This window comes from Doryrhamphus excisus, linkage group LG19 (genome assembly GCF_037039965.1).
Source record: "Doryrhamphus excisus strain RoL-2023G ecotype Guam linkage group LG19, RoL_Dexc_Guam_v1.1, whole genome shotgun sequence".
NCBI classification, from domain to species: Eukaryota; Metazoa; Chordata; class Actinopteri; order Syngnathiformes; family Syngnathidae; genus Doryrhamphus; species Doryrhamphus excisus.
Window position 1 is genome coordinate 16,412,046 of NC_136375.1, and position 20,370 is coordinate 16,432,415.

At 42.3% G+C, this 20,370-nt stretch overlaps 3 protein-coding genes across 6 annotated transcripts; 1 reads left to right on the plus strand and 2 right to left on the minus strand.

Annotated features, from left to right (window-relative positions):
* Nucleotides 1-49: 49 nt before the first annotated feature.
* On the plus strand, nt 50-11,725 carry rcvrn2 (recoverin 2). 4 transcript variants are annotated; one of them, XM_078799176.1, is made up of 6 exons: nt 50-155; nt 1,617-1,915; nt 5,725-5,804; nt 5,889-6,291; nt 10,753-10,864; nt 11,147-11,725. In XM_078799176.1, exons 4-6 carry the CDS (start codon nt 5,911-5,913, stop codon nt 11,233-11,235), a joined length of 582 nt encoding a protein of 193 aa, XP_078655302.1. In that variant the 5' UTR covers nt 50-155; nt 1,617-1,915; nt 5,725-5,804; nt 5,889-5,910; the 3' UTR covers nt 11,236-11,725. The 4 variants fall into 4 exon arrangements, with proteins under 4 accessions (XP_078655302.1, XP_078655301.1, XP_057912064.1 ...); XM_078799175.1 differs by having other exon boundaries at nt 5,781-5,804; XM_058056081.2 differs by lacking the exon at nt 5,725-5,804 and having other exon boundaries at nt 5,836-6,291.
* LOC131106725 (uncharacterized) lies at nt 1,447-3,688 on the minus strand. The gene is made up of 2 exons (XM_058056086.2): nt 3,476-3,688; nt 1,447-2,028 (listed from the first exon to the last, which is right to left on the minus strand). The coding sequence occupies exon 2, from the start codon at nt 1,995-1,997 to the stop codon at nt 1,578-1,580; it is 420 nt and encodes a 139-aa protein (XP_057912069.2). The 5' UTR covers nt 1,998-2,028; nt 3,476-3,688; the 3' UTR covers nt 1,447-1,577.
* Nucleotides 11,726-13,516: 1,791 nt separating the features above from the next.
* LOC131106722 (germ cell-specific gene 1-like protein) lies at nt 13,517-18,390 on the minus strand. Its single transcript, XM_078799173.1, has 6 exons — nt 18,151-18,390; nt 15,836-16,018; nt 15,671-15,718; nt 15,449-15,601; nt 14,104-14,215; nt 13,517-14,014 (listed from the first exon to the last, which is right to left on the minus strand). The coding sequence occupies exons 1-6, from the start codon at nt 18,344-18,346 to the stop codon at nt 13,621-13,623; spliced, it is 1,086 nt and encodes a 361-aa protein (XP_078655299.1). The 5' UTR covers nt 18,347-18,390; the 3' UTR covers nt 13,517-13,620.
* Between the last annotated feature and the right edge of the window lie 1,980 nt (nt 18,391-20,370).

Sequence of the window (20,370 nt, forward strand, 5' to 3'; positions counted from 1 at the left end):
AGGGAAAAAGTTCCTGAAACTTGAACGGTGACACGTGACCACGCGGTCTGTCATGTGACTTGGGTTAAGGCGGCTCTGATACCTGGCTGAGGAAATACTTGGCATGCCTGACAACTAAGCAGGCTTGTCTGTTTGACGCAACACACTCTTTGCAGGTTGGTGACAAAAAGATGAGAGAAATAATGAATGGAGGACATTTGTAGCCAAAAACACCACACAATTCAAAGGCAAGCATATTATATTTTATATCGTATATCGTATTGTATAATATACTGGTAGTCTATATCAGAGCTGTACTCACTGTTCCACGCAGTGAGAGCCTACAGTGAAAATGAAAAGATGCAACTTTGCCACTTTGATATTTTGGAAAGCAGAAGTGATAGATATCAAGAAAAAAACCGCATTGCGCGCCTTCAGTAGTATTAACATATTGCTTCATGATCATACACTATTTAGTATGTTTTAATTCATAAATGAATTGTGTAAACATATGTTTACACAATTCAGTGTAAACATATTGAAATACATAATATGTAGTATTCCAGTCACTAGGCGGCAGTAACGACACAGGACATTGATGAGTAGTGATTCGAAACTCTTACTGACTCGAGTTCTCAAACTTGTGTTTCAATTTGTGAATCGGGTACTCGATTCACTTGTCACAGCATAATGCGCAGACCCATGCGTGAATCACGCCCCATTGCCTCCCCCCATGTGAAACACCTCTGGAGTTTAGAACGACTCATTCAATAATCGCACATTTCAATTGATGAGACATTAGCTACCATTACGTTACTTTTAATGAAGTCGGCCATGGTACTGTTTGTCCACAACGATAGGGTGAAAAAGGTTCCTTTGACGTGGAAGTGGTAATGAAGAAATACATTTGAGGTAACTAGTAACTGACTGAGCTAACTAGCTTGCTAGCTAACTCGAGTCCCTGCCGTTTAAAGTGTGCTGTAAACCAATAGGACCGTAAGGTGACCATAAGGGTGTTATTTCATGTCTACGAGGTTCTATTAATGTTTAAAAGTGTATTTAGAAAGTAACAAACACATTTTCTATGTTCTAGCCTCAATATATTCCATGTATTACCAGACAGAACAGAGCTGAGAAGAAATAAATTCGAGGCTAATTAGTTAGCTAGCTAGCTAGCGTCGAGTCCTTCCGGCTTAGCTTCAGGTTTGCTAATGTGACGTAAACAATGAATAACGAGTGTAAATGTGACCAGAAGGGTGTTATTTCATGTCTACGAGGTTCTAATAATGTTTTAAAATGTATTTATAAAGTATCAAACACGTTTTCTATGTTGTAGCCTCAAAATATTCCATGTATTACCAGACAACAGAGCTGAGAAGAAATAAATTGGAGGCTAATTGGTTAGCTAGCTAGTGTGGAGTCTTTAGCTTAGTTTCAGGTTTGCTAATGTGATGTAAACAATGAATGATAAGAGTGTAAATGTGACAATAGGAGTTTTATTTCATGTCGACCGGGAAATTAAAATATACAACTTTTTTGGAAGACGTGTAAACATGAGGGGTTTGCATGACAAATGTATTCTCATCATCTTGTGTTCATTACACCGTCACTTTTTTCACCACGTTCTCTTCCACCAGAACTTCTTTCCCGTCCCGCCTCTCTTTCCGCGTCATGGCCCTCCTCCTCTTGGTCAAGACGTGAAACGCCGCCACGCCGACCACAACCGCAAAGCCCAGCGCCAGGATGACCAAACCCAGCGCCAGCAAGTGAGAGGTCCCCCCGCCGGAGTGGTTCAATTGGTCCCACACGCCCACGCCCACGCAGCTGAAGCCGATGAGAGTCCCCCAAAAGCCGAAGGCCAGCATGCACGAGCTGCAGGACAGCTCAACGCCGCCCGTTACCACGGTGATCCCCGCCACTGAGACCACACCTCCAGGTAGCCTGACAGATTCAGATTTGGGGTCGTAGGTCACAGCTGTATTGTCTGTCGGTAAAGTGGAGGGATGGAGAGTTTGCATGTCGCTGGTTTTGAATTCTTCTTTCTTCCTCCTGCAAAACCACATCACATAATATTTACTTGGCAGATTTGATACTTTTGTTTTGGACAAATAATACGCTTCATGCTGACTTTAAAGGGCATAGGGATCCTGATAACACATCATGATGCAACTGCACAATATAGATATCATGTCTAGAAAAACGGCCACAAGGTGGCAGAAGTGTATTTTCATAAGATATATTTTGATAATATATTGATAATCCATGCAGTGCACCTAAACACGTACACACACAGTTGAGTTTTGTAAATAAACACATGAATGACCAAGACCACACACTATTCTGTGTGCCTTGTAAACATTTGAAAAATGACTGGCATTGAATGAGTTAAGAGATAAAAACAATGCAAAGCTCCATGGCCCTGTGTGAAAAAGTGATTTCCCCCTAAAGCTAATAAGTGGTTGGGCCACCCTTAGCAGCAACAAGTGCAATCAAGCCTTTGTGATAACTTGCAATGAGTCTCTTCCGGCGCTGTGTAGGAATTGTTGTCATTCAGCCACATTGGAGGCTTTTCCAGCATGAAGCCTTTTGAAGGTCACAGCATATCAATAGGATTCAGATCAGGACTTGGACCAGGTCACTCCAAAGTCTTCATTTGGTTTGGTGGACTTGCTGGTGTGTTTTGGAACGTTGTCCTGCTGCAGAAGCCAAGTTGTTTTCACCAAGTTTCTCTTCAGGCGGAATTCCTGCCTCCATTTATCACAGTAGACCATCACACTACCGCCACCATATTTGACTCTTTTTCTCAAATGCCAGATGGAATGGGACATACACCTTCCAGAAAAGGTCTTGGGCATCATCAAGATGTTTTCTGGTTCTTTTTGTTCAGAAGTGGTTTTGTCCCAGTGTCGTTCTTATGGTGGAGTCATGACCTCTGACCTTAACTGAGGCAACTGTTTCTTTGGATATTGTTGTGGGGTATTTTGTGACCTCTCAGATGAGTCATGGCTGCGCTTGTCGGGTCATTTAGGTTGGCCGGCCACTCCTGGGAAGGCTCACCACTCTGTTTACCATTTGTGGATAACTGCTCTCACTGTGGTTGGTTGGAGTCCCAAAGCTTTAGAAGCTTTTTCACACTGATAGCTCTCAATTCATGTCAGCTAAGTTAGGTTTTAACAATCACGTTTTGACACAGGGTCATGTAGCTTTGGATGTTTTTCTCCCTTAATAATAAAAGGTTTCATGTAAAAAGTGTATTAAATGTTGAGTTGTCAGTGACTAATATTGACATTTGTTTGATGACGTGAAACTTTGAAGTGTGACAAACATGCAAAAGAAAAATGAATCATAGCCGAGGAAAAGCGTATATCACTTTAAAATAAGATGGCATATTTTAATAGCATAATCATATGTTGTCCGTGATGATGAAATTAAGTGGAAGAATGTCTTCCCTGAGCTGGGAATGGTTGAATATGTGTTCATTTGGGAATCGACTTACCTTCAAAGCAGAGTTAAAACCGTCCTGTTTGTTCCAAAAGTGACTGCGGTTCTCCTCTTTGGGCAACAGCTGCAGAAATGAGCGCGGGCATCCTAAAAGCAGTCACCTTATCACAGGCAGGAGGCCTCCCAAGATGGCGGCCTCGCTCCTGGCTTTCCACGGTCTTGTTTTTTTGTTTGTTCCTGTCTTTCCTCGCGTCCACAAGGAAGGAGTCGTCTGTCATTAAGCGTCATTACCAGCCATTAAGTGATATTTATCTAGCAGCTACTCCCTTCCTCTCGCAGTCTTAACATTCGGACTTGCGTCCCCCACCCCCTGCCCCGCACCGCCCCCCATCCCAGGCATTGTGTGTTTCTCATGTGCTTTCTTTCTCCTCTTGAATGTGCTTCCCGTTTTTCCCATGTTTTGATTCCGTAAAGTAAGGACCAGTAAATGTGCCATAGGATGTGTGAGAATAAAGTAGGTTGGAATGTTGGGAGAAACAAACACGCTTGGTCAGTTAGGTTGTGGAACACGTGATGTTACAGATCAGGTGGTGTCGTGGTCCTTGGTCCAGGTCCTTGGATCCTTTGTCCTCACATGACCATGTGGAAGGAAGTATCCCTGGGGAGGATAGTGACCCCCAAGGTGCCCCTGATGCTGGTCATAGCTCGGTGGAAAAGCGCCATACTAGTCAACCACCATTGACAAGAATTAAGTCTTCATGTTATGGCACTAAAGTCACATTTTTTTGTGTTTCATACTTATATTGTTGGATGTGCAGGCCACACAGCTTGGAGACCCGAGTTCGATTCCACCCTCGGGCGTCTCTGTGCAGAGTTTGCATGTTCTCCCCGTGCATGTGTGGGTTTTTTTCCGGTAATGGGAGTGTAAAGGTGACTATAGGGATGTTATTTTATGTGTAGAGGACTCTAATCATGTTAAAAAAGTATATTTAGACGGTTGTAAACAGGTTTTCTATGACTTATATTTATAATTTTCTGTTATGTCTTCTATATTGGGTAATGGGCGTGTAAGAAATGTGACTATAGGGGTGTTATTTCATGTCTGGGGGGCTCTAATCATGTTAATAAGTATATTTAGAAGGTGGTAAACAGATTTTCTATGACTTATATTTCTAATTTTCTTTCATGATGTGTACTATATTGAGTAATGGGAGTGGAACGGTGACTATAGGGGTGTTATTTTATGTCTAGAGGACTCTAATCATGTTAAAAAAGTATATTTAGAAGGTGGTAAACAGGTTTTCTATGTCTTATATTTCTAATTTTGTCTTATGATGTGCACTATATTGGGTAATGGGAGTGTAAAGGTGACTATAGGGGTGTTATTTCATGTCTGGAGGGCTCTAATCATGTTAAGTGTATTTAGAAGGTGGTAAACAGATTTTCTATGTCTTATATTTCTAATTTTGTCTTATGATGTGCACTATATTGGGTAATGGGAGTGTAAAGGTGACTATAGGGGTGTTATTACATGTCTAGAGGGCTCTAATCATGTTGAAAAGCATGTGTAGAAGCTAGTAAACAGTTTTCCTTTGCTGATATTATGAGTAGCGGCAGTGCGTGAAAGAAAAGGAAAGCCATGACAATGGAGGTGAAAATCCTAAGAAGTTCATAGATGGGTTGCCATGGAGATGCTGTTGTAATCAGTCCCACTATAAACATGCATTGTTTACTGTCAGTGAGGGAGGGGGGGGGGGGGTTGATATGTGAAATGTCAGAAAGCTATCCTTCCAGCAAGGAGGGGCTAATTCTACTGGCTTGGCCATGACAGTCCTGGGATGATGATGATGCTAATTGGCTATGTGTTGGATTGGGTGGGACAGGGCAGGGCACGGCTAATCCAACAGATGGACAGCATATTTATGGAGCAAAGTTCATCCTCTGGAGCACAAACAGCCACATATCACTCACATACTGTATATACAGCATATATATATATATATATATATATATATATATAGTATTTAGAAGGTATATAAGTATATGAAAAATAAGAGTGAAATCGGGTACCGAGTGGCGGCGTATCTCCTCAGCGTCATTTAGGAAACTCCTGAAAAGGATGAAAACGGTGAAGTCATCAGAAAGTGGACTGCGTTATGCTAACAATACACAAGCAGGGCGACAGAAAGGTGGGGGTTGTAGAAGTTGATGTTCACCTCCAGGATCCATAAAGAGGTTCGTTTCGCTCAAAAGCTCAGCCACCTTAAGTCCCGCATTAACAGAATTATCCTGGTCCCACTTTAGTGGTCCCCTGCCTCCCCTGCCCTACTTACCTCCAACTTATCTCCGTTCCTCCTCAGACGTGCACACTCCACAGCTGACAGGTACGTTTCCGTCTCTCCTTCTCCTTTTCAGGGAGCTTTCCCGCCGGGTGCCGAGGTCAGTGATGTGTTTGCACCCACCTACAGGAGGAGACGCGGAGATCCAAGCATGGGGAACAGCACGAGTAGCGCCTTGTCCAAGGAGATCCTGGAGGACCTGAAGTTGAGCACCAAGTTCAGCGAGCAGGAGATCAGCCAGTGGTACGAGAACTTCCAGAAGCAGTGCCCGAGCGGGCGCATCACGCCCGAGGAGTTCGAGCAGATCTACGCCCGCTTCTTCCCGGACAGCGACGCCAAGAGCTACGCCCGCCACGTCTTCCGCTCCTTTGACACCAACGACGACGGCACGCTGGACTTCAAGGAGTACATCATCGCCCTGCACATGACCTCCACCGGGAAGACCACCAGGAAGCTGGAGTGGGCCTTCTCGCTCTTCGACGTGGACAAGAACGGATACATCAACAAGACGGAAGTGACGGAAATCTGCCAGGTAAGGTGGAGAAAAATGGAGAGGGGGCCCCGGGACAGGGGGATCATTTCACCCGCCTTGGTCCCCTGGACCCCCAAACGCCCCATCATCTCCAGACGATAGCTTCCTCCTGGGTACCGTGTCTTGCCCCTGATGGAGAAGTTAGCACAGCAAGACAATTATGGAGAATTATTGAGGGGCTTTAGAGGACAGTTGGCATGGTAATGGGATTGGGATTGGATTCCCACCAACTGGCCCTCAGGAGCAGAAAGCTTAGATACCTGGAATCACTTTTCACTCATCCACTCATATTGCAGCAATATATGCATTTATTTATTGCTATATAATACTTTCATATCTTATGTATTCTTTGGATTTCATTTATACTTTTCAACCCCGCCTCTCGTCCCCAAGACAGCTGGGATAGGCTCCAGCACCCTCCTTGGTAGAAAATGAATGAATGAACTATACTTTTCAGAAATATTGTATCTAATATCTAATTATCTAAAAATAGATTTTTAAAATTTCTTTTTATTAAAAAAGTATGTGGGGCTGTCTTATATCCGTGGCCGTCTTATATTCATTCTGATACGGTATCGGAAAAAAATCTAAATGTGAACACAAGACTGCTTTAGCGGGGCTTGCTAAGTCCAGCACCCCTCAAATTGGACATGGACAGCGAGACCAGGCAAAGTTCCAAGGAAAGAGATCTGATCCATATGACAGGAGTGATAGATACGGATAAAGCGAGATGAGTGACAGGGAAAGAAAGAAAGAAAGGGAATATTCCTTTCCCCAATCTGATGGAGGTATCTTGTACCCGCTCAAGCGGAAAAGTTGTCAGGGTGCGTTCTTCTTCTTCTTCTTCGTGTTTTTCCTTCTTCTGTTTATTGGCGGTTGGCAAGCAGCTTTCGGTGTCAGTACAATAATCCCTCATTTATGCCAGTTCATTGCTTCCGCACCCTAGCAGGTCACCTTCTGTAAAATAGGATTCATTATCTAGGAATGGAATATTTTCATACAGCATCGAAAGCTTGTTTACCACCTTCTAAAATACACTATTTAACATGATGACATGAACTAACACCCCTATAGTCACCTTTATGATCCTATTACCCAATATAGTAGACATAATACGAGAGAACAAGACATAGAAAACATGTTTACGGCTTTTTAAAAGCACTTTTAACATTATTAGAGCCCTCTAGACAACTAACACCCCTATAGTCACCTTTACGCTCCTATTACCAAATATAGTGGACAAAATAAGAGAAAACATGTTTATGGCTACTCTAAATACACTTTCTAACATCATCAGAGCCCTCTAGACATGAAATAACACCCCTATAGTCAGCTTTAAGCTCCTATTAAAAATATAATTTACGCTCCTAACCCAATATAGTAGACATAATAAGAGAAAACAAGACATGGAAAACATGTTTACCATCTTCTAAATACACCTTTAACATGATTAGAGCCCTCTAGACATGAATAACACCCCTATAGTTACCTTTACACTCTTATTACCCAATATAGTATACCTAATAAGAGAAAACAAGACATAGAAAACATGTTCACCACCTTCAAAATACACCTTGAACATCATTAGAGCCCTCCAGAAAAGGAATAACACCCCTATAGTTACCTTTACACTCTTATTACCCAATATAGTAGACATAATAAGAGAAAACAAGACATGGAAAACATGTTTACCACCTTGTAAATACACCTTTAACATTAGAGCCCTCCAGACATGAACTAACACCCCTATAGTCACCTTTACACTGTTATTCCCCAATATCTTAGACAAAATAAGAGAAAACTAGAACTAGAAAACATGTTTATCGCTTTTTAAATCCACTTTTAACATGATTAGAGCCCTCGAGACACGAAGTAACACCCCTATAGTCACCTTTACACTCTTATTAGCCAACTATGCATCTTCCGAATGCCTTATATTTAGCATTTTTGTTGATGTAATGATTTTTATGCTTGAAAAGTGCAAAGATTTAGTTCCTAAACATATTTTGACCAAAAGTCAGCAAAATCCACCAGGAAACGGCAACGATCTGGCGAGCCGTCCAAGGTCGCTAGAGGGCGTTACAAAGTGTCAGCGCCGATACAATAATGGCAGTGAAGAGTAAAAAAGTAAAGTACTCTGACCCGTACAGACGACACCAATTCCAAGATGGAGCAGAGAGGGAGATGGGGCTGTTTGGCGGGCGGCCTGAGTCTTGGCCGTCTTGGCCGTCTTGGCCGTCTTGGCGCTAATCCACGTTAATCTAGGTGTCTTAAATGTGGGAGATGAGTGCTTCCTCTCTAAAGTGGGACACTCACTTCCTAGCATATATCACACGGCTGCCTTGCTCATGTGGACCGCATGTCGGGTGTCTGCACTCCATCACTCCTTCACTTAAAGTCAAATACTCCTACAGGAAATATACAGGAAGTACAATTAGCATAGCAAAGCAACGCCAGCACTAGTCCGTTCCTGTGTCCATTATAAAAGCTACAGGTAACACTGCCGCTGTTATTGACATTGTTAGCTAGCATCCAAGCTTTCATTCCCGTCACTCATTCTTACCGTTATTTTACACTGAGCAAAGTTGGAGCCTTTTGTTCCCGTCGCTCATTCTTACCGTTATTTGACACTGAGCAAAGTTGGAGCCTTTTGTTCCCGTCGCTCATTCTTACCGTTATTTTACACTGAGCAAAGTTGGAGCCTTTTGTTCCCGTCGCTCATTCTTACCGTTATTTTACACTGAGCAAAGTTGGAGCCTTTTGTTCCCGTCGCTCATTCTTACCGTTATTTTACACTGAGCAAAGTTGGAGCCTTTTGTTCCCGTCGCTCATTCTTACCGTTATTTTACACTGAGCAAAGTTGGAGCCTTTTGTTCCCGTCGCTCATTCTTACCGTTATTTGACACTGAGCAAAGTTGGAGCCTTTTGTTCCCGTCGCTCATTCTTACCGTTATTTTACACTGAGCAAAGTTGGAGCCTTTTGTTCCCGTCGCTCATTCTTACCGTTATTTGACACTGAGCAAAGTTGGAGCCTTTTGTTCCCGTCGCTCATTCTTACCGTTATTTTACACTGAGCAAAGTTGGAGCCTTTTGTTCCCGTCGCTCATTCTTACCGTTATTTTACACTGAGCAAAGTTGGAGCCTTTTGTTCCCGTCGCTCATTCTTACCGTTATTTGACACTGAGCAAAGTTGGAGCCTTTTGTTCCCGTCACTCATTCTTACCGTTATTTTACACTGAGCAAAGTTGGAGCCTTTTGTTCCCGTCACTCATTCTTACCGTTATTTGACACTGAGCAAAGTTGGAGCCTTTTGTTCCCGTCGCTCATTCTTACCGTTATTTTACACTGAGCAAAGTTGGAGCCTTTTGTTCCCGTCGCTCATTCTTACCGTTATTTTACACTGAGCAAAGTTGGAGCCTTTTGTTCCCGTCGCTCATTCTTACCGTTATTTGACACTGAGCAAAGTTGGAGCCTTTTGTTCCCGTCACTCATTCTTACCGTTATTTTACACTGAGCAAAGTTGGAGCCTTTTGTTCCCGTCGCTCATTCTTACCGTTATTTGACACTGAGCAAAGTTGGAGCCTTTTGTTCCCGTCACTCATTCTTACCGTTATTTGACACTGAGCAAAGTTGGAGCCTTTTGTTCCCGTCGCTCATTCTTACCGTTATTTGACACTGAGCAAAGTTGGAGCCTTTTGTTCCCGTCGCTCATTCTTACCGTTATTTTACACTGAGCAAAGTTGGAGCCTTTTGTTCCCGTCGCTCATTCTTACCGTTATTTTACACTGAGCAAAGTTGGAGCCTTTTGTTCCCGTCACTCATTCTTACCGTTATTTGACACTGAGCAACGCCGACCAGCTGACGTCGTAGCGTGTCTTTCCGTAACTCGCTGCCACGGCACCTCAAGCCAGGACGAGCTTTTCCTCCTGTCATTCACACTCACATACAAGTCTCTTCTAGCGAGTCGGAGCTTTTCTTCAAAAATTTTGTACAAAAAAATTTAAAATAAATAAAATAAAAATACATAAAATTTGAAAGAAAGAAATAAAAATACATTTAAAAAAATTTAATAATTAAAAAAAGGATGAAATAAAATAAAAAATACATTGTTTTTAATTTTTTTAATTTTTTTAAAAATTATATTTTTTACAATAATTTTTTATAATTAAAAAATTAATAAAAAAAACCCAATAAAACTTAAACTATATTAGGAAAGCAGGAAGTGAACAAATTTAAGAATTAGTGATTGTAAAAGTACCAGATGGAGGGGTAATAAGCTTTGCTTCTTCCTACTCCTTTTGGACATGTGGAACCGGGAACTGATTATGGGATGCACTCAATTGGAATCTGATGCATGTTCAAATGAAATCAAAGCATTAGCATTAGCATTACCATAGAGGTATATATATATATCATGATGCAACAGGTCCCTGACTGCTTTTATGTGTTTTTCCCGTTTAGGCCATCTTCAAGCTGATCCCCAAGGAGGAGCAGAGCAGACTCCCGCAGGACGAAAACACCCCCGAGAAACGGGCCAACAAGCTGTGGTCCTACTTTGAGAAGAAAGACAACGGTAAGGACGCCGGCTCGGAGAGAGAGAGAGAGAGAGAGAGAGCGTGCGTGAGCTCCCGTTCCTCGGCAGGTGTTCCCACCGCCGGATTAGATTTGGCAAACATGAAGAAAAGTAGCAAAGTAAATCCACCTGCGGTCACGTAGCCAAGACGCTCCGGCTGTGTCATGCGAGCGCCGGTCGGGAAAAACCCCGGCTGACTCCTTTGCTTGGCACGCGTGCTTTGATGAAAGCGGATGAAAGGTGTCTTTGTCATGCCTGTTTTGTCGTCTTCTCATCCCGCAGAGAGGCTGGCTGAAGGGGAGTTCATCAAGGGGGTCATCGAGAATGAAACCGCAATGCGACTCATCCACTACGGACCGCTCAAACAATAAAAACCATCACCTCTCTTATTATTGCTTTTCTTTTCAGAAATATATATTCATATATATAAATATTAGAGGTGCAAAATGGCTTCTTTTCCTAAACAAAAACAACTTTCTGCTTCTCGAGACCTCTATGACACCCACAACTCTTTTATATCAGCTTTTTTAAATATGATGGAAATATGAAATCATCACATGACTACTAGCACATCACTACTAACCAGGAGAAGCAGCGTATAAAGGGGGAGGTGTGTTTGATTCGCTCACCCGCACACTACATTGGAGCTATTTTCATCTAATTTATCAGTACGATGTAATTAATATTCCCTCATATCATGCACCCCTAATATATATATGTGTATATAAATATGTATGTACACGTATGTACACAGTACACTTCAGTTATTCCCACCCTGGAAGTCAATTGTATTTATTGAATGGGTATTTTGTCTGGAAATGACAATAAAAGTAGCAAAAGATGTGATTCAATTAAAATGTCTTATGTTTAACACCCGGTTTCTACCTCTCCTAACCCTGCCGCTAGCTTCATGTTGTCCCATTTCAAACATTTGCAATAAAAGTTATGTGAGATTCAGTTCCCCGGTGACAAGAGTCGTCTTTAAATATGCCTGACACGCTTACTAAAGCAGAGCTACTTAACACTCAATCATATCATGAATAGATGGTGCGTTCAAGGACCGCCTTTTTTGCATATGATTATTTTCTGAGGAACATTTTATTTTTTTTAACCAAAAATGTTTTTTTCGCAAGGCCGAGAATGCTCGATTCCATCATTTTTTTTTTTTTTTAATGACAATTTTCCCAAATGAATGATTTTGGACATCAGACATGCGACAAGATTCATCAGGCATGCCCCCCCCCCACGGGGGCCCCCCTCTCCTGGGTATGAAGATCAATGACTATGTGAGTCAACCTGCTCCCCAAAATGTCCGTTAGCATTATGAGGCTAATAACAAGTATTAGATGACGTGCATGTGTCGCACCAGCATTCATTGTTTGCGTGTGCGTGCCAGCGCCTCTTTCCAGCTTCCACCCTCCGCTCCCTCCATCCCCGGCGCCGTGGCTCCTGGCCGGTCCCTGGTCCAAAGTGTGGATTAGTGCCTTACGCATAATCTTCTGTTCGACATCAAGAGAGCAGACTTTTGAAAATCTATAATCTTTCTATCCATTGCACGGGCGTGTCTGTGGCCTTGTTGGAGCATCTGCCCCGGAGCGCAGACAGCATGGCGGCCGGCGGCCCCCAAAGAATGACCCAAAAGGACGGCGTCTTGTTTATTTACTGTAAAAGGGGCAGGGTGTCGGCTAGCAACAAGAGCTAACTCATCCCGTATTTTAATTCACTGATGTTGTCAGAGAGGTTTTCATTATGATTGGAATTTAATGCTTTATGGCTAAAAAAAAAAAAAAAAAACTTTTATTTTGAAAATCAGTCATTCTATCCATAGAGGTTGTAGTATTTTGCCCCGTTCAGGTTTCAACAAACAAGACCAAAATTAGCGTTTACTCAAGTGGATGGCGGTTACCTGGACGGCCATTTTGGATGCATTCAGGTAGTCATCGTCATTATCCATCGGACTTTGTGGAGCAAAGAGATTCCGGTTCTTGTATCGCTTAGCGAGTCTTCAACGGTCGCTCACAAATCTTAAGAGGCCGGGCCAAAGTCCGTCTCCGCTTATCGTTACCGGTCAGTCTTGGTTCCATCCCTTCGGTCAAAGTACGAAACCAAAATGAAAAGTGTCGGAATAATAATCCTAAACTTGCATATGTGGGTTTTTTCTCCAGGTACTCCGGTACAGGACCGGTGCCAACCAGGTGGCATATTTGCGTCTCCTCGGCGTGTCATCTTCACCATCAACGTCTTGCGGAGCCGAGTGATCCAAAGGCTCCTCCCACATCTTACAGGCCAGTGCAAAAATATCGGAATCGGGCTGGTTTTGTCAAAGTCCCTTAAAGAAGTAAAAACCACCAAGTTTTCCACCAAGTCTTGTGGTCGAGCCCGGAAACCGCTAGCACGGACTGATTTAATTTTTAGTTGGCGATTCGGATGTTTTCATACGACACGGCGGTTTCAGCATAACGCTACGTGAATACCTCTCTGACAAGAATTCCCATCTTTGGAAAAGCCGAGTTCAAGGACCCAAGTCTTGGACAGGATGATGCAGGTGTTCACCTGAGCCTTCCTCCAATCAGGCACTGAGAAACACCCACACCGCATACAGACAAGCCCCGCCTCTTTGGCCAATCAAGTAAACCATTTTTTTTGATTGTCCAAAAAAAAAAAAAAACGATATTCAAACTGAAGTGCAACACGACCTGTATCAGTTGTCCTGAGAGTCCAATTGCAGATAGCGACTCCGCATCTTCAGTTTTTTGTCAGCAGGGGGAGTCCACTCTGTCCACGGCCACCTCCATCTGGTCCATCTCCCTCTCGCAGTCCTCGCAGCCCTCGGGCCCGCAGCCTCCCACGAGAACCAAAGTGGGCACGTCACGGTTCCCCATTCCGACGACGCCGCCGTTGGTGGCCCACGCCACGTCCACGACGCCGTCGGGACAATGCAGCAGGCCGCTGACGGAATAGAATCCGCCGGGTGCGCCGGCACCGCCGACTCCCGAGATGACTTCCTCGTAGCAGGGCGCGTGGGCGGCGGCCCTGGCCTCCTCCAGGCGCAGTCTCTGCTTGCGGCGCAGTTCGATGATGGTCTTGGTATAAGAGTTGAGCGTCACCACGGCGGCGCCCATGCAGCAGCTGAAGGACACCCAGGCCAGGCTGCCGGTGGAAGATTGAGAAAAATCACACAAACGAAAATCGGAAGTCCGGTTGATTTGTTAGCGATGAATAATTGATTAGCAACCTACGCAAAAGACCAGCCGTAGTCCCAAGACTGAGGCCTCCAGTCTTTGGGGCCCACAATGACGGTCATCTGGAAGACGGTGGTGTACATCATGTGGGCCACCATGCCAAGAAGACCTGCACGGAGGGCAGGACGGCGGACAAAACATCATAGCGGTCCACTTCCTGGTTCAAGCTTCCAACCTCAACCAATCAAATCGTTTTTAAATTTATTCTAAATTACTCATGTAGCTTTCGTCATGTTGCTAGCACTGGAAAATGGCCCTTCATTTTCCAGGACTAAAAAATCCCAATGGAATATATCACGAAAAGTAAGGGAAGCTTTCCAGAAAAATTAAAAATCTTCTGGAATATATATTAAAAAAATTACAAATTTCAAGAAAAAAAAACTTTATGGAAAATAAGAGAAAATAAATAATAAGGGTCTTCTCCTTATCACGAAAAGTAGGGGAAGCTTTCCAGAAAAATCTAAATTCTTCGGGAATATATATGAAAAAAAATTTAAAATTTCAAGAAATTTTTTTTAATGGAAAATAAGATAAAATAAATAATAAGGGCCTTTTCCTTATCACGAAAAGTAAGGGAAGCTTTCCAGAAAAATTAAAAATCTTCTGGAATATATATTAAAAAAATTAAAAATTTCAAGAAAAAAAAACTTTATGGAAAATAAGATAAAAAAAATAATAAGAGCCTTTTCCTTGTGACGAAAAGTAAGGGAAGCTTTCCAGAAAAATCAAAAATCTTCTGGAACATATTAAAAAAAAATTAAAAATTTAAAGAAAAAAAATTATGGAAAATAAGATAAAATAAATAATAAGGGCCTTTTCCTTATCACGAAAAGTAAGGAAAGCTTTCCAGAAAAATCAAAAATCTTCTGGAATATATATTAAAAAAATAAAACATTTCAATGAAAAAAAAACTTTATGGAAAATAAGTTGAAATAAATAAGAAGGGCCTTTTTCCAAAAAAATTTTTTAAGAAAAAATTCCCAGTGTAAATTTAATTGAATTAACAATTTGATTCAATTTAAATTTTCCAGCAATGTTCCTGTGTTTTCCAATTTTGTGGGAAAATAAGACAAAAATAAGATAAAATAATATCAAGTTTTTGGTTAAATAAAATAAAATAAAATATCAATAATGATCAAGAAAATAAGGGGAATTTTTCATTAAAAAAAATGAGGAAAAAACATGAAAATTTAAGAAAACATTTGCATTCAATTATTTCAGGAACATTTTCCATAAAGATTCTGCTGGTTTGGAGTCAGGTACTACACTCCGTTTCCTCCGACATTCAGAAATTGGTGTAACGCTAAGATGCTAATGCTAATGCTAATGCTAATGCTCTCACCTGACAGGACGGTACACATGGCGGCGTAGGCACTGATTTTTAGCGAGTGCATTCCTTTGTGAGAGCACAAGAGGTCCAACCACATGAGCAAGAAGCCCATCCCCAGCAGGCCGATGTACGTGAACTCGGAGACCACGGACAGCCAAAGCACGCCTGCGACGACGACGACATCACGACAAACAAATATGGATAAATGGATAGGTGGATAAGTGGATAACTCACCCTGCGTCTCCCCTGGAGTTAACTCTATGAAGCTCCTGCATTTCTCCCCTGAAAACAAACAACAAACAACATGGCCGCCATTAGGATATTTGCGATGGCCGTGGAGGGACGGACCGCCCGACGGACCGCCCGACGGACGGACGGACGGACGGACGACATCCTCACCGTCACTGTGCTTCTCACAGCTTTCCCAAAAGCCGGTGTGGAAGTATCTGAAAGCAAACTTGTCCTCGCCCGTCTCCCAGATGTAGTGGACGGCGTTGGCCAGCTGCCTCTGCCGGATCTTGGCCAGCTCCTCCCGTCGGGCTGGGGACAGCGTTCGGTTGAAAGGGTTTTGGGTGGGGCTCTCTGTGGGGGGCCACCAAAAAAGAAAGACTGAAAGAACTACAACAATGACGCCTTCAAGTTCGGGACTAAACGGCAAAGTTGAAGGGGAAGACGGGGCCGGGAGATGGGGAGTCTGGACTTTCTGACTGAGACTGCCGCCCCCAGAAACTGGACCCCGGATCTGGATAAGCGGAAGAAAATGGAGGAGTTTGCTTTGACGTCCCTGGTTGGGTCACCCAGGACAAACAGGCCCCAACTGAGGGACCGGATAAAGAGGGGCTCTATAGACCCCAATGAAGAAACTTTTCCCTCGCCCGGATGTCTGTCACCGGGGTCCTAATTCTGAGCCAGGCCTGGAGGTGGGGCCTACAACCATGGGGTCCCCCCCCACCACTTGTGCGGTCCAATCCTCGGCAATAGAAACTAGCTCTCGGGACATGGAATGTCAACTTCCTGGTAGGAAAGGGAGAAGTTGGGACTCTCACGGCTGAGGTGGGCCAACATTTGCAATAAAAGCCATTGTTGTAATTAAAGATTAGATGATCTTAGAATGAAGAGATGGTGTGAACCCTCCTGTCCATCATTCAGTCTTTGTCTCAGTGGGTGGAGGCGGGGCCATTGGTGACTGCACACACAAAGTAGTGCTAGTAGTGTTTGTTTTGTTTGTATTTTTAAAAGCTCAACTGTAGTACTACAGTAAAATGCAATACAAGTATAGAGGATGGAGTAAAGTGTGGAGAGATAAACGTTCCCAGTGTGTCCTTGGCCATGATGAAAGTAATCCATAAATCAAAATAAAACGAGATTAAAAGGCGCCAAGGACAATGAGTTAGCATGGATTAGCATCAGATGTTGGCAGTGTATTGTAGCCAGAAACGGAAGGATGCCCTACAAGTGGAAAACCAAGTCAGACCACCACAGCGGCTCTGGTCTTTCTACTCTATGGAGAACATACTAAGTCCTTATTTGTAAAATCACAAATACTTAACTTGCTGATATAGTAAAAAATTTAAGAAAAAATTACTAAAATAAATGAATGAATAAATAAATAAAATAAATTTGCTAAATACAAGTCTTGAACCAGTCATGATGTGCTATATATATGTCACTATATTGACACTTACTATGGTACCCATTATGGCATTGGATGCTCATATCACCCAGTACTTTGGTACGGGACAAAAAATTTAAAATTTAATTTTTTTTAATTAAAAAATTTGTAAAAATTAAAAAAAATAAAATAAATTAAAAAAAAACTTAAAATAAAAAAACTAGAAAAAAAAAAAAAAAAAAAAATCAATTATATTAGGAAAGCAGGAAGTGAACAAATGTAAGAGTTACTGATTGTAAAAGTCCCAAATGGTAGGGTCGGATTTAATAAGCTTTGCTTCTTCCTACTCCTTTTGGACATGAAGTGCTATATATATCACTATATTGACACTTACTATGGTACCCATTATGGCATTGGATGCTCATATCACCCAGTACTTTGGTACGTGACAAAAAATTTTTAAAAATGTTTTTTTTCAATTTAAAAAAAAATGTAATTAAAAAAAGAATAATAATATTTTTGTATAATATTTTTAGAATATATTTTTTTAATTAATTAAAAAATATATATTATGAAAGCAGGAAGTGAACAAATGTAGGAGTTAGTGATTGTAAAAGTACCAGATAGAGGGGTTGGATTTAATAAGCTTTGCTTCTTCCTACTCCTTTTGGACATGTGGAACTGGGAACTGATTATGGGATGCACTCAATTGGAATCTGATGCATGTTCAAATGAAATTAAACCATTACCATTACCATTACCATTACCATTACCTATATTACTGCAAACACCATCTACCAACACATACCATGGTGCTATAGAGTTGTATCCATTCCAATGAATACATCTTCTATGTACTCAGTACTCCGATAATTCAACTTGAAATACTGACCAAATCCAAGACAGGCATGCGTCCACAAAGTGAAGATGAAAGAATTCAACGTTGGGTATTTTGCAAATTAACACATGTACTGTACATACAGTAGTACTAACCAGCGGAGTGATAACAATGGCGATGATTGGACACCACATGACTTTTGAGTGTATTTTCCATCAAGTACATATTGTACAAGTCCCGGCAAATGAGGAAGAGGAGCAGTACCTGTGGTGTACGGCTCGCTGTTGTTCTGCCCGCAGTTTTTCATCTTGACGGGCGACAGGCAGAGGGGCTTAACCACCTTGTGGGTGCCCTCGCACCAGTAGGAGGTGCACAGCGCCAGGATGGACAGCGCCAGGGCCATGGAGGTCAAGGTCAGGGAGAGCAAGGAGCGAGAGCGTCGCGACAGGCGCTCCGGCATGGCCGAGGGCGAGTGGGGTGGAGAGACGGTGCACGCTGTGGCGGCGGCGGCGGCGGCGGCGGCGGCGGCGGGGGAGGTGGGGAAAGGAGGGATGGAAGAACCGATGCTTCCTGTGGGGGCGGGGAGCTGCCAGGTTAAGTTGAGAAGAAAAAGCAAAAAAGGTTAAAAAAAGAAGATGCCGAAACAACGCCTGGGAAACTAACTAACCGTCCTCAAAGAGTCCACATGGCCGCACGCCGGAGACAGGAAGTAGTCGGATGTGGCTTCACTCTCCTCTCCCTCACCTCTCTTCACTCAGATGGACTTTCTCTCCACTTCCTGGTGAAGACCAGCCGGCCGGGGCATCATTATGGACTCTGTGCCAGGAAATAAGATGAAAACAAAAGCAGAGATTACTTTTTTTTTGATGACATTAGGGCTAAAGCGCCGATTCAAATGATGCTTTTGCTGGTAATCCCCGTCAGTCTGTAATCTGTTGGTGCTAAAGGTGTTTAACTTGCTACCGTCACACCAGCACCGCTATTACCTTGTCGTCATTACACAATACTTTGATAAACATGTACTGGATCCCCGTTAGCATGTACCATCCACTTACACTCATACTTTCTATTATTGGTTTTACCCCAGTCATACAAGTACAATACAGTACATCAAATAAACTTGTTATTCACTTTTACATATACAATGCAATAAACAGAAATACATACAACCCATACTCCTGTACAGGAAAAGTTTGAGGGTGGTACTTTGTGTATGTTAAGTATTATTATTAGGAAAAAAAAAAAATAAAAAAACAATAAAAAAAACAAAACGAAAAAAACTAAGTATTATTATTAGGTTAGTGAAATTGTCTTTGCAGGAAAAACATGACATTCCTAAAAGTAGTACACTGAAACGCTGGAAGGAAAAATTGTACTCACAGATGATGGATTCCTGTGCCTTGCAGGAGATAACTACGCTTTCCACGTCTCGCTCATCCTGGGAGTCAAAAAGAACATTTAAAGTCTTTTCAGGAAAAACATCACATTCCTATAGTACTTTGTGTACGTTAAGTATTATTATTTGGAAAAAAAAACAATAAAAAAAGTATTATTAGGTGAGTGAAATGGTCTTTGCAGGAAAAACATGACATTCCTAAGGTAGTACACTGAAACGCTGGAAGGAAAAATTGTACTCACAGAGGATGGATTCCTGTGCCTTGCAGGAGGTAACTACGCTTTCCACGTCTCGCTCATCTTGGGAGTCAAAAAGAACATTTAAAGTCCTTTCAGGAAAAACATCACATTCCTAAGATACTTTGTGTACATTAAGTATTATTATTTGGAAAAAAATAAAAAACAATTTTAAAAAAACAAAAAAGTATGATTAGGTCAGTGAAATGGTCTTTGCAGGAAAACATGACATTCCTAAGGTAGTACACTGAAATGCTGAAAGGAAAAATTGTACTCACAGAGGATGGATTCCTGTGCCTTGCAGGAGGTAACTACGCTTTCCACGTCTCGCTCATCTTGGGAGTCAAAAAGAACATTTAAAGTCTTTTCAGGAAAAACATCACATTCCTAAGATACTTTGTGTACATTAAGTATTATTATTTGGAAAAAAATAAAAAACAATTTTAAAAAAACAAAAAAGTATTATTAGGTCAGTGAAATGGTCTTTGCAGGAAAAACATGACATTCCTAAGGTAGTACACTGAAACGCTGGAAGGAAAAATTGTACTCACAGATGATGGATTCCTGTGCCTTGCAGGAGGTAACTACGCTTTCCACGTCTCGCTCATCTTGGGAGTCAAAAAGAACATTTCAAGCGCTCCATCTCGCCCCCCTCCCCGATTCGCCACCTCACCTCTTCATCTCAGGCGACTCTCATGTCTCCAGCCGCGCGCCGCACCGCAACCACGACGATAAGGATGGAGACTTCCTGTCTTGTCTCCACGCCGCTCGACTGTCTTTCTCAGGAATTGATGTCCCAAAGCCACCCTGATTGATGTAATCCCTCTTAAATCCATCTGTTGCTGGACTTCC

Bases quoted from the DNA above. Each gene is read 5' to 3' on its own strand.
- LOC131106725 (XM_058056086.2), bottom strand. From the start codon at position 1,997: ATGCAAACTCTCCATCCCTCCACTTTACCGACAGACAATACAGCTGTG.
- rcvrn2 (XM_078799176.1), top strand. From the start codon at position 5,911: ATGGGGAACAGCACGAGTAGCGCCTTGTCCAAGGAGATCCTGGAGGAC. The intron at 6,292-10,752 runs GTAAGGTGGAGA...TTTCCCGTTTAG, and splicing joins AAGTGACGGAAATCTGCCAG to GCCATCTTCAAGCTGATCCC. The intron at 10,865-11,146 runs GTAAGGACGCCG...CTCATCCCGCAG, and splicing joins CTTTGAGAAGAAAGACAACG to AGAGGCTGGCTGAAGGGGAG.
- LOC131106722 (XM_078799173.1), bottom strand. From the start codon at position 18,346: ATGCCGGAGCGCCTGTCGCGACGCTCTCGCTCCTTGCTCTCCCTGACC. The intron at 16,019-18,150 runs GTACTGCTCCTC...GGCCCCCCACAG, and splicing joins CAGCGAGCCGTACACCACAG to AGAGCCCCACCCAAAACCCT. The intron at 15,602-15,670 runs GTGAGTTATCCA...TCGTCGTCGCAG, and splicing joins AACTCCAGGGGAGACGCAGG to GCGTGCTTTGGCTGTCCGTG.